Here is a 13,398-nt window from a genome sequence, read left to right as displayed (position 1 = left end):
TCCGCTTCTCTGGAGCAGCAGAAAACAACCTTTCTCCCTCCTCTATGTGACATCCTTTGCTGGAAAACCACTTGGTTCCCACAGGCACCACTGCTCCTACCTAGGAATCACACCTTGATTAGAGACTTCATTTTTAAAAACCAAGCTGAAAGGAAGCACCTGCATCCAGACACCTGCACACAGTTCGACTCAAAATAGAGAGACACACCCAATGACAAAAGAAAACCCAAGGTTCTCCGAAAACCCACCCCATGGACTAAGGTGAAAAGCCACTTTTGCTCCTGAGAATGAAGACAAAATAAAACCACTGTACATTTGTTTTTTTAATGTCTGCACGTTATCGCTAGGAAAAGATTAAACACTTTTTTGGAAAAAGGCTAAAAGACAAAACTGTACAAATTTACTAAAGCGCACTTTCTTTTTTTAAGTACATAAAAAGAACTCTTTCACAGAGAGCCTGACATCAGCAGGAGAGAGGAGGACTGTTAAGAGTGACCAAGCAAATCATTTCTCACATCAAGTTGAGCAGGTGCCACACTTTTAACTGTGCAAAGTTACAAAGGTGCCCACCTAACTGACCCAAATGAGGGTTTTCTGGGAAGGTGGAGCCCCTGGTTGTAAGACAGGGGTCTGCTGGGATGGGGTGGGCAGGTGGGAAACTTTTAGAGAGGGGGCGCAGGTATTACAGCAGACATACTCAACACATGGCCTGATAGAGCCAACCCCCCCAAGCGATTTCAACACGGGGCTTTCCCAAAGGGGTGGGGAGTTTCTAACCCAAAGTGTGGGAGAGTTCTCTCAGGATCAACTTAGTGCTTTTTCCCCAAGTTGTAAGAACCACTTAATGCCTCTCAAACACATTTGTCAAAACATGCTTAATTTGTCACTAATATCACTTTTTCCTTTTAAAAAAAATAAAAAAATACTAATGCCAATATTGAACAACCTGTCCTCTTGCTAACTCTAGAGATGGTGCCCAAAGGGTGTCTTAGAGGTGGGGGCAGAGGGAGGGTGAAGAGTTCAGCCTCTGCGGCAGTATACACTTCTGGTCCGTGAGCAACTGTCTGGGAAAATCAACATAATCATCGCCTCCCCTTTGCCTGAAAATCCTGGGAATAGGCCATCCTTCTGTGCTGCCCTCAGACAAACAAGCAAATGAAAGATCCATTCCATTCAAAAGGGTTTGCAGAAATGTCAGGTTTGCAGATCTAGCTTGACTTGTGTCTTAGCTGAAAAAGCAACCGAGGAAAGGAGGTAAACACCCCCCCACCCCGCAAAAGGCAACAGGTCTATTATCACTGGTCTAACACCTTCCTGGAACATTTGGTAACTCTGGTGCTCTTTATCCCAAGTGTAGGACAAGCCTGTCAGAGAAAAAGCAGGTCCGAGGGTCACTGCAAGGATGAGAAAGACACAGCTCAAGGCTGAAGGGAAGCTTCAGTTCATGATCTCTTCTAGGGGTAAGAGAAGCAGAGGCTCTAGTGAGCCAACACACTCAGCTTCTTTGGGGCATTACTTCCAAACCCTTTGCAGACACTGAAAGCAACTTCCCTGCTGGGACTTTTTTTTTGCACATCATCAACCATCTCCAGAAAACCTGGAGGGTCTGCAACAGGTTTCAGTAGCAGAATGAAGCAGCCCCATGAGAGAACATGATTAGATAGAGGACACAGGCCATTTTTTCAGTTTATGAATACGGTGGCACCTCCGGTTGTGGATGGGATTCGTTCTGGAGGTCTGGCCAGATCCCGAGGTTTTCGAAACGGGAGAGACTGCTTCTGTGCACACACGGGCAGCAGTAGAGCGCTTCTACCCATGCACAAGGGGCAAAAACCCGGAAATATAATTCCGGGTTTGTCACTTACATATCCCGAAGTTTACGTAACCGGAGGGATATGTAAGAAGAGGTACGACTGTATTCTCGATTTGAAAAATCCATGATTGAATGCTCAAGTTAATCTGGTTGAAAGGAAATATTTCCTTTTTAAAAACAAAAACCCACACACGCACACTAAAAGCATGACTGTGTCCCTGTGCTAAAAACAGAAGTTCTGCACCAAGAAAAGCAGGATTCTGCAACACGATTAAATTATGCAAATTGATCACCAATGCATAATTAGTTTTAGTACTTTGCATAATATATTCCTGTTTTTGCTAGCCAGAGCAGGGCAAAGGGGCAAGGGCACGCTTTTATCCCAACACAGGAAAGCCTCTTGATTTCTACGATCTCGGAACATAATTGCCCACAGAAAACTTTCAAGTCCACTGAGGGCTGGGAATCTGCCTTTTTGAGAAAGAGAGAGGAGATTCTACATGCACTGAACTCTGGCCCCAGTACCACATCCTGCACTTCTCTGGTGCCCCTTGGTGTCCATCTATGCAGGCACATCCAAGCCAAGCCTTCATTCCTTCTTGCTCCCACTTTCTCTATTGAGGACAAGAGGGCTGGGAGAAGCAGGGTCCTTTCGAAGCCACCATTGTAAAAGGTGGTGGCGGGGGCGGGCAAGGGGCACTTGGCTCTGGTAAGCTGGAGGTATGGAAACTGGGGCAGCCTTCATCTATGAACCTCAGGAGCTATGGAAAGGAAAAGGACAAGGTTTGATGAGTTTGCCTTCCCAGTGGGAAATCACTGATCTGGGTGTTCTGTTTTGCTTTTAAGAAACAAAGATGAAAAAGCAATTAAAGGGAGGGGGGAGCCAACCCGGCAGATTCAGTAGTAGTTGCGATCTGCTTTCCCGCATGAACTGCCCAAGCCCCCCGTCCCCAAGAACATGGAACAAATGTTCCCTGAAGTGCCCCACACTCCATTTTCACTTTGCTTCTATGCACAGTTCTTTCTACTATATGCCAAGCCAAAAGGAGTCAACTGTTAGGGAATGCACAGTCCGTGTTGGCTGGTGGCTACCGGACCACCGAATTGATTTCCTTCAAAAAAACAAATGCATCAGCCTTGGGAGTGTGCCAGTTAAAATGCAAGGATGTGACATTATAACAGGCAGTTTCAAATTAGCTGGGTGGTTTCCTCCCCTGCTTCCCCACACCCAGTTTTTTTCCTTCATTAGAAAATTGTCTGTAAAGTTTTGTTGAAAAGAATCAGCGTAATGGAAAGAACACTTTTCCATGTGAATTGCGTAAAACCTAATTCTGGGTCAGGGAACGGATGTATCAAAACCCCTTCTCACAATTGTGTGTTTGTGTGTGTGCAATGCGCGCGCGCGCGCGCACACACACACACACCTGCAATCCAGGCAAAACACAGAAACCTTAAGAAGGAGCTGAGAGTGGCCATACTATCCTGCAAGTCTGTGAAGTATCCTTCCCTATCGTAACACTTGCAAGGCAAGGAATCTGCCGCACTGTCTGTTTAAAAAAAGCTCAGCGTAAGAAAAACCCCAACTCCGTTGCCTCCTGTTCTCCGAGTGAAGACTGCGCATCGCCCTCCTTTCACAACAGGCTGGCCAGACTGGTGGTGGGTCCATTCTGCGCCTGGAACTGTACAGGTGGGGGTCCGTCTGTCCACTGCAGGTGGGGGTGGAGAAACACACACACAAGCTGAGGGTCAGTGAGCAACCAAAGTGGGAAATGTTATATTACCCTCAAAACCAGTACCATTTAGCAGCCTGTATTATGGGAATGCTTGACTGTTTACTTTTAAGTAGAGTTTATTAGCCACTTTGCTACTCAAAAAGCATTGTATGCAGCATACACACTAATAAACAATACATTCCCCAACCAAAGCCCCTAAACAATACTCCAGCTCACAAATAAAAATATCCAAATTAACTTATAGCATTTAAGAAGAAGTTAAAGCACCACCATCCCATCCTCCAAATAAAACAGCACCCACCCAAGTTAAACCCCCATCCCTGTTAAAACAATAATTTTAACACAGCAGGCCTCCTTCCACAACTGGAAACCCACAAGAAGAGCCTAAGCACAACAGCAGCAACTCTCCCCACCTGTGATCCCCAGCAACTGCTATTCAAGGGCAGACGGCCTTCCCAACAGTGGAGGGGGAACACAGCTTTGTCCTCCTCCATGAACTGATCTAATATATTTTGAAAGCCACCCATAAGAACTGCCCTGCAGCCCATCTAGCCCAGCATCCTGTTCTCACAGTGGCCAACCAGATGCCTCAAAGGGAAACCCACGAGCAGGGACTGAAGAGCAATGGTGGCGACTCTGCCCAGCGAATGGCATTCAGAGGATTAATTATAATAATTGTCACCATTAAAATTTATATACCACCCTTCACTCGTAGATCTCAGGGCGGTCTACAACACAGGATTACAATATTAAAACCACAAAAGACATGGCAGAAATAAGACCAACAGCAAACCAATAATCCCCCCCCCCAAACACATTTAAAAGGGCACCCTACACCAGCTCAAATCTGGAAGTTCAGGATGCCTATATAAAGGCAGGCTGGGAAGCAGATGTTTAACTGACCAGAATCCAGCAACGTCTGGAGCGTCTGACATACCGTGATGAGGTTGTGCTCTGGGAGACTGCAGGCCTCAATGTGGTCCTGCAGAAGCTGCTGAGAGAAGTTCTGGTGCATCTGCGCGGCTTCGTGGGCATCAATGGCGTTCCCACAGGCTTTGTTCAGGTCTTTTTTTCCGCAGAGGGAAGGGAGAAATGAGGAAAGGAAGGTGAGATGGCAGACTCCTGGCGGGGTTACACACCTAGTCTCTGTCCATTTCAGAAGCACCAGCCCACGAAGACGGTGCAATGTTAGGGAGGTAGGCAGGCATTAGGCCTGTCAGGTCTAATTTGCCTTTTTACTAGAACACCAACCAGAGCCAAGGGCAATAGGCTGCACAGTCAGAACTTGACCCAATATCTCCTCAAAAAGATCCAGGTGCAAAAGACATACACAGTTAGATTTAGCAAGGGCTTTTCGGCAAATGATATAGAATAAAAAAGATGTTTAAAGTGATTATACAAAAAAAACCACATACAAAAAATGGAAGCTTTTATCTTAGGGTTTATAGGGACAGAATTCCCCCAAAAGATGATTAAGTTGTTCATGTAGGATTCTTTATGCAGAAAAATGGAAGGAAGTTCCCATGAAAGAAGAATGAGTCTCTGCCTGCCATGTGGCAGAGCAAACATGGCAATAAAATAAGATGATATACACCTATATGGTAGCTGCATGGAAGGTCCTTGGGAAGCCCAGGAAATGGCCACCATTTCATTTTCTCTACCAGGAACGAAGCAAAGGTTCTGCATTTGGATATTTTGCAGTGAGTGAAAAGCGAAGACTTTCCCCCTCTCCAATCAAAGTTGATTATCAGGCACCTGGAGGAAGAGGGAAAGTCTCTCCCCCCCCCCTCCTATAACTAGGAAGAGAGTTCACCCTCAAGGACAGTTTGGCAGGAAGTTTAAAGGCAGCACACAAAAAACAAGTCAGACTCTTGGTCTATCTAGCACAGTATTGTATACTCTTGACTGGCAGGTGCTCTCCAGGGTCTCGCCATCTGCTAACTGCCCCTTTTGAAACAAAACATGCCATCAGCAATTGAGCTGGGGTCCTTCTGAATGCCAAGCAGCTGCTCTGCCACTCACCCGCCTTCTCTGACACTTACCTCGCAGGAGAGCCGATGACCACAGCTGCACGGACATGTCTGGGATCTTGCTTGCCAACTGCATGGCGGGAACCACCATGTTGTTACTCTCCTAGGGGTAGCAGAGCCTTGGATCAAAGGGTGTGAGCAAATCACATGTGGACAAATTCACCCCCAACTCCCCAAATTTCTGCATGAAATGCCCCACACCAAACCGCAGGAGTGGGCTGTGCCTGCCACCTCTAAAAAGACTCCCAAGAATGGAATTCCAGAATACCTCAACCCCAGTGGCAGCACACAAACACCGTTTGGAATCACAGTACAGTAGAGCAGGAAGAGACCCAAGAGCTCATCTAGTCCAACCTCCTGCAATGCAGGAAAGCTGAAGGTTGGATGCTTTAGCTGCGATTCCTGTATTACAGGGGGTTGGACTAGATGGCCTTTGGGTCCCTTCCAACTCTATCATATATTCTATGATGTGTATATTCTATGATTCCACCAGTTTAAAGGGGATGCGGGGCAGGGGGAAGGGGATTTACAGTTCCAATCTCCTCAGCAAACCCTTGGACATCTATTCTGTGCATCTCTCCCCCCACCCAACGCACACAAATAAGCAAACCACATTACAGAAGTTGGCAACTGATTGCGAGTGTCACAATGTGCCCAATATACTCTCGAGGCACCGCTGCTTTCTTGGCAATTTTGTAAGCAGAGGCCTGATGAGCTCAGGGGAATGGAAAGCATTGCTCGGCGGCATTCTTAAGCTGGATTGATTCCACGCTCCAGTCCCCTTTGGTGACAGAGGAGAAGTGAAACATTGACAAGAGCACAATTCTAGAGAGCCTGTGCTGCTCACCCTGTGATTCCCCAACACATAGAAGATGTGACCCAGGAGGACGAGGGAGCAGGCTGTTAACCGATTCAGGTCTTCCGCATTTGACATTTTCAACGTCTCCCGCAGAAAACGCCTGTTGGAAAGAAAAGGAGGAGCCTGAAGCGACACCTGGAATGCAATAAGCCCTGCTGGTTTTTGTCCAGTGACCAGAGGCACTTAAAAAGCTGGAATCCCCCACTAACACCCTCCCTGCAAGGTGGGTATTTCCCCCCCAAAAAATGTTCTGTGGATTTCTAGGGGACTGTTAAGGAGCAAAGCTGATGGTGTTGCCATTCTGCCAGTCTCTTGCCTGTAACTGAGGAGACTGGAGACCTTTGGAATTTGGCTGATAATGAGGCGGATGTATTACAGTGGTACCTTGGGTTACATACGCTTCAGGTTACACACTCCACTAACCCTGAAATAGTGATTCAGCTTAAGATCTTTGTTTCAGGATAAGAACAGAAATCGGGCTCCGGCGGCGCGGCAGCAGCAGGAGGCCCCATTAGCTAAAGTGGTGCTTCAGGTTAAGAACAGTTTCAGGTTAAGTACGGACCTCCGGAACGAATTAAGTACTTAATCCGTACCCGAGGTACCACTGTACCTGCCTTTTATCCTAAATCCACAAGATAGCTCACAACAATTTAAAATCAGACACTGATACAGTCATACCTTGGAAGTTGAACGAATCCCAAAACGTTCGGAAACCAAAGTGCAGCTTCTGATTGGCTGCAGAAAGCATCTGCAGCCAATCAGAAGCTGCGGAAACCCTGCTGGACATTCGGTTTCCAAAAGAATGTGTGAAAACCAGAACACTCACTGGCTACCTCAGTGGGAGAGAGGGGAAGCAGAAGGCTCACTCCATCATCTTTGCTGGGGGCCCAGCTCCATCAGGCACCTCCTGCCCGCGACCTTTGCCAGCTGGTCAGCTCATTAGAAATTTCTGCCTGTTTTGATCTTCCTCTTCTCTCCCTGCCCCTTTTCCCTTGTGTGTCGTGGGTTTTTTTGCAGATTGTATGGGCACCAGGGACTGCCTTGTTTTGATTCTATGCAAGCTGCCCTTGGCTGAACAGCAGGATACATAATGAAAATAGTAATAGTAGTAATCCAAGTTTGCTGGGAGGGGTAAGAGGACAGAGCGATCTCTCCAAAACGAGGAACCGGGTAGGGGATGCCTACTTGTGCCTACACCCCCCTCAAACTCAGCTTTGTCAGAACAATGAGGGTTTCCCATCCCCACTGTCATTCATTCCAATAACCCACCTCTGCACAGGATGCAGTGCAGAGAGGCAGGTTGCCACTTGACTTCACTAAGTGCCATCAAAAAACAGGCACACCCAACTAAGCAGCCCCCATTCTCACTCTCTGCCCTCACTTGCTTTCTCCCTCCCTTTGCATAAGCTGGAACAGCCAGACAACCAATCCCACACAACTCACTTGGCTTCGTTGTACCTCCCTTGGAAAAAGGAAAAGAGACCTCGGATGTAGAAGGCTGCGGCCCGCAGGCAGTGGGAGCTGGAGGAGAGGCAGATGCAACAACAAAGAAATGGGCATTAATGACAATTGATGGGCAGTGATGGCAATTAACTCTTGATGCAGAGACTGGGGAAGGCACAAGCAGAGGTTGTACTTGGGAGTTGCAGCATTTTAATCAGCCACTGCCAACAGGCAGAAATAATCCAGACTCTGCTTTGTAAACCTCTAAGCCCAATAGTTCCCAAACTTTCCCCTCCACAGACCACTTCTGCCTTACACTCAAAAGGTCCCATGTTCAATCCCTGAAGACAGTGGGTAACACAGGGCTGGGAGAGCCACTGCCCGTCAGTGCAGACAGCGTTGAACTAGAGGGACCAATGGTCTGATTCAGTGTATGTGGATTAATCAAGTGGATTAAGGCATGGAAACTGTGTTTATATTATTATTACTAAAAATTGTATATTGCCCTATACCTGCAGGTCTCAGGGTGGTTCACAACATAAAGGCAAAAAATACATAATAAAAAAAAAACAAGAACAACCCAATAATCCCCCCTCCCCAACACATTTTAAAAGAGCATTGGATAAGATCTGGTTAAAGAGGAACCTTTTTGCAGGGCACCTAAAGGTGCCAGCCGAACCTGGGAACAGCATGAGAAAGAGATGCCCCCACGACTTCCAGATCAGCTGAGCAGTAAAAGCCTGCAATAGCAGGCAATGTATGTTGGGCTCGTTTTTACGCTACAGCCAACGAAACAGATGGATATGACAAAGCTGTCTACTGCGAGGTTCGATGTCAAAGCATTTTGCTGCTGCTATTGGTGGCTACCTTGCTTCCGCTGGCCAATCAGGGGAAACTTAAAGCTGCCGCTGTGTGACTCAATGGAAGCACCAGCACTTCTAGGCTTATTGACATGCAGTTATTCTGGTGCGCAAAGAGAGTGCTCACCTCAGGAGTCTGCAAAGGTATTAGAGCCAGCATCAGGTGGTAGCGTGTGGGAAAACCCAAGGGCTCCAATCCCCACTCGGCCATGAAGCTCACTGGGTTGCCTTGGGGGCCAGTCACCCATGCTCAGCGTTAACCTACCTCACAGGGTTGTTGTGGGGATTAAATGAGAAGGGGGAGAACTGTTTATACCACCTTGAGCTATTTGGAGGGAAAGGTGGAGCATAAAGGAAATAAAAGGAATAGAAATGAAAATAAAAAGCACTTGCTTTGTGTCAGGTGGCCACTACTAGTGTTAGAAATGTAAATATATACCGTAGTTTTCGCTCCAAAACACGCACTTTTTTGCTACTAGAAAGTAAGGGAAAATGCCTGTGCGTGTTACGGAGCGAATGCACGGATCAGAGCCATGGCTGCCGTCAGTCAAACAAAGCGGGAGCCGCTTACACGCTCTACGAGGCTCTCGCTTTGCTTGCTTTAAAGCGACCTGGAGCCGAGGACGAGGGAAGGGAGAGTCATGGCAGCAAAGCGGGCAGCAGCCACTTACACGGGAGGAGGGACAGACGCTAGCAAAGGTCTGTGCGCTCTCTAAACAGAGCAATGAGGCTGCAGAGGGACGGCAGGAAAGATAGAATTTAAGCAACCAGCAGCAAAATAAAACCAACCTCGAGCTCTGAGCCACGCAGTGAAAACCAGGAAGTAAAAAAAAAGGCTGGGGATGAGGGAGAGGGGAAAACTTTATTCCGAGATCCGCTGGGACGGAGCAGCTTGTTTTCAGGCAGGATAGATTTGAGCATTGTCTGGGTCCTAGTGCCCCTACCGCTTTTTTGTGCTCCACTCTATTGCTGCTGGTGGCTGCTTATCACTCAGGCTGCAAAGAGGAGCGCTTTTACACAGCTAATGGCGAATCCCCTGCAATCCTGCGTGGGTGTCTGAGGGCCCTGCTCCTTCCTGCCACTCACCATCTGGCCTGGGGCGGGGCCTGAAGCCTCACAGGGACTGCTGGACTCTGCTGCCCAGGAGGACTCTCCTGCGTGGGTGTCTGAGGGCCCTGCTCCTTTCTGCCACTCACCATCTGGCCTGGGGCGGGGCCTGAAGCCCCATAAGGACTGCTGTGCTCTGCTGCCCAGGAGGACTCTCCTGCGTGGGTGTCTGAGGGCCCTGCTCCTTCCTGCCACTCACCATCTGGCCTGGGGCGGGGCCTGAAGCCTCACAGGGACTGCTGGACTCTGCTGCCCAGGAGGACTCTCCTGCGTGGGTGTCTGAGGGCCCTGCTCCTTCCTGCCACTCACCATCTGGCCTGGGGCGGGGCCTGAAGCCCCATAAGGACTGCTGTGCTCTGCTGCCCAGGAGGACTCTCCTGCGTGGGTGTCTGAGGGCCCTGCTCCTTCCTGCCACTCACCATCTGGCCCGGGGTGGGGCCTGAAGCCTCACAGGGACTGCTGTGCTCTGCTGCCCAGGAGGACTCTCCTGCGTGGGTGTCTGAGGGTCCTGCTCCTTCCTGCCACTCACCATCTGGCCTAGGGCGGGGCCTGACAGGCCTGACAGGGACGGTTGCTGTCACTGCTGCTGCGGCCCAGGGGGATCCGGAGGGGTGCAGAGTTCTTTTTAAAATGTTTTAAAATTTTCCTTTTCCTTTTTATTTCTTTATTATTATTATTATTGTCATTATTATTACTGTATATGCAGGGATGGGGTGGGGGTGGGATGGATGTTTAGTTGGGAATATGTTTTGATTTTGATGGATTTGTAATTTTTGGAGTTTTTTATTTGTATTGTTTTTTTGTTTTTTGGGGTTTCTTTTTTGTTTTGTTTTCATTGTTTTAAGGTCTTATTTTGTTCTTAAGGGGAGGGGTCAGGGCTGCCGGGGAGTGGGTCCCAGCCAACAAAATGGCTGCGGCATGTTCCACAGGGGGGGATGCGTTGGGACAACCGATCTCAGTGATCTCGGGTAGGAGGAGGAGTTACGCTAAGACCAGACCATGTCATTACAGAGGAGGCAGGTTTAGTCGTTGTCTGAGGACTATCCCTGCCTCCAGGTCTGGTCCTGACCAGATGGATACTAGAATCAGCAAGGGATACCCACATGACCTGAAGGTGCTGCTGTGCAATGCCAGGTCAATGATTCATAAGACCACTGCCATCCATGACCTGATCATGGATGGGGGATTTGACCTGGCATGTGTAACAGAGACTTGGTTGAATGAAGTGGATGGGCCTGTTCTTGCTGCTGCTTGTCCACCAGGTTTCTCTTACGCACAGCAACCCAGGCCTTGTGGGCGGGGAGGGGGGGTTGCAGTGATTTTTAGGAAGTCATTAGTTTGCACCAGGCGTCCTATTGGGAAGACCCAGTTCTCTGAGTGCATGTTCTGGAAGTTGGGCAATAGGGGCAGTACAGGATTCCTTTTGGTGTACCGACCTCCCCGCTGCACCAAGGATTCCCTGCCCGAGCTGCTTCAGGTCGTGGCGGATGTTCTCCTGGAGACACCTAGTTTGGTTGTCCTAGGGGATTTTAATATCCATGCCGACACGACCTTACAAGGGGCCGCTCGGGACTTCATGGAAAGCATGGCCTCCATGGGGCTGTCCCTGAATAAGTTTGGCCCAACCCATAGCCGTGGACATGCCTTGGACCTGGTGTTTACCTCTACGGATGTTGGTGACCTGACACTAACTAAAAGTGAAACAAAAGAAGTGCCATGGTCAGATCACTTCCTGGTGCAACTGGACTTCTCCGCGACCCTTCCCCTCTGCAGGGAGGTGGGACCGATTCGGATGGTCCGCCCCCGCCACTTAATGGATCCAATTGGTTTCCAGAGAGTGGTAGGGGATGCTTTATCCCATGTTGATGGCCTTTCAGCTGATTCCCTGGTGGCCCGCTGGAATGTGGAGTTAACCAGGGCTATTGACTGTTTGGCTCCGAAGCTCCCTCTCCGATTGCATGGAGCCCGGAGAGCCCCGTGGTTTTCCACGGATCTGAGGGCAATGAAACAATCGTTGAGACGGCTAGAGCGCCGGTGGCGGATAACTCATTCTGAAGCTGACCGGACACAGGTTAGAGCTCAATGTCGAGCCTACCAAGTGGCGGTAGCGACGGCGAAGAAGACTTTCTTCACCGCCTCTATTGCATCTGCAGAAAACAGCAGCAGGAGACTTTTTCAGGTGGTCCGCAATTTAGCGGAACCACCTGCTACATCAGGGCCCAGTACGGGCCACATGATCTCCTGCAATGATTTTGCAAAGTTTTTTGCAGATAAAGTCGCTCAGATTCGGGAAGAGGTAGACGCCACCGTGGGAGCAGGGCCGGGGCGGGAGAGTGCTAGAGTCCTGTCTAGTCAAATTGCATGGGATCAATTCCAATCTGTTACCTCCGAGGATGTGGACAGGCTGCTTGGACGAGTGAAACCAACCACCTGTCTCCTTGATCCTTGCCCATCCTGGCTTATAAAAGCTAGCCGGGAAGGACTGGGCGATGGGCTTCGTGGGGTGGTGAATGCTTCCCTCCGTGAGGGAGCCTTCCCAGACCCGCTGAAAGAGGCGGTTATCAAACCACTTCTTAAAAAACCATCTTTAGATGCGGCCACGATGGCCAGCTATCGCCCAGTCTCAAATCTTCCATTCTTGGGCAAGGTGATTGAGCGAGTGGTTGCTGAACAACTCCAGGCACGCCTGGAAGAAGCGGACCATTTGGATCCCTTCCAGTCGGGATTCAGGCCTCATCATGGGACTGAAACTGCCTTGGTCGCACTGGTTGATGATCTCCGGCGGGCTAGGGACAAAGGTGAGAGCTGTTTCCTAGTTCTGCTGGATCTCTCAGCGGCGTTTGATACCATCGACCATAACATCCTTCTGGACCGTCTTGAGGGGCTGGGAGCTGGGGGCACTGTCCTACAGTGGTTCCGCTCCTTCCTCCTGGGCCGTGTTCAGAAAGTGGTGGTGGGGGATGAGTGTTCAGACCCCTGGGCTCTCACTTGTGGGGTGCCTCAGGGTTCTGTCCTCTCCCCCATGCTTTTCAACATTTACATGCAGCCGCTGGGAGAGATCATCAGGGGGTTTGGGCTGGGTGTTCATCAGTATGCGGATGATACCCAGCTCTACCTCTCTTTCAAATCAGAACCAGTGAAGGCGGTGAAGGTCCTGTGTGAGTGTCTGGAGGCGGTTGGAGGATGGATGGCGGCTAACAGATTGAGATTGAATCCTGACAAGACAGAAGTACTGTTTCTGGGGGACAGGAGGCGGGCAGGTGTGGAGGACTCCCTGGTCCTGAATGGGGTAACCGTGCCCCTGAAGGACCAGGTGCGCAGCCTGGGAGTCATTTTGGACTCACAGCTGTCCATGGAGGCACAGGTTAAATCCGTGTCCAGGGCAGCTGTGTACCAGCTCCATCTGGTACGCAGGCTGAGACCCTATCTGCCTGTGGACTGCCTCGCCAGAGTGGTGCATGCTCTGGTTATCTCCCGCTTGGATTACTGCAATGCACTCTACGTGGGGCTACCTTTGAAGGTGACCCGGAAACTACAACTAATCCAGAACGCA

The 13,398-nt window shown here is 49.5% G+C and overlaps 1 protein-coding gene across 1 annotated transcript in view; it reads right to left on the bottom strand.

The window, feature by feature from the left end:
* Nucleotides 1-912: 912 nt before the first annotated feature.
* MAU2 (MAU2 sister chromatid cohesion factor) overlaps nucleotides 913-13,398 on the bottom strand; it is a 31,276-nt gene continuing 18,790 nt past the window's right edge. The window contains exons 15-19 of the mRNA XM_079960602.1: nucleotides 7,879-7,956; nucleotides 6,424-6,535; nucleotides 5,589-5,679; nucleotides 4,484-4,611; nucleotides 913-3,519 (exon numbers count right to left, since the gene is read on the bottom strand). Of these exons, the coding sequence (XP_079816728.1) occupies nucleotides 3,445-3,519; nucleotides 4,484-4,611; nucleotides 5,589-5,679; nucleotides 6,424-6,535; nucleotides 7,879-7,956 (484 nt within the window). The 3' untranslated portion in view covers nucleotides 913-3,444. The remainder of the gene's footprint in view (nucleotides 3,520-4,483; nucleotides 4,612-5,588; nucleotides 5,680-6,423; nucleotides 6,536-7,878; nucleotides 7,957-13,398) is intronic.

The sequence above is a fragment of the Podarcis cretensis genome, assembly GCF_951804945.1.
Source record: "Podarcis cretensis genome assembly, chromosome: 18".
In the NCBI taxonomy this organism is placed as follows: Eukaryota; Metazoa; Chordata; class Lepidosauria; order Squamata; family Lacertidae; genus Podarcis; species Podarcis cretensis.
Note: the sequence above shows the minus strand (reverse complement) of the source record. Positions and strands in the feature narration are given on the sequence as shown.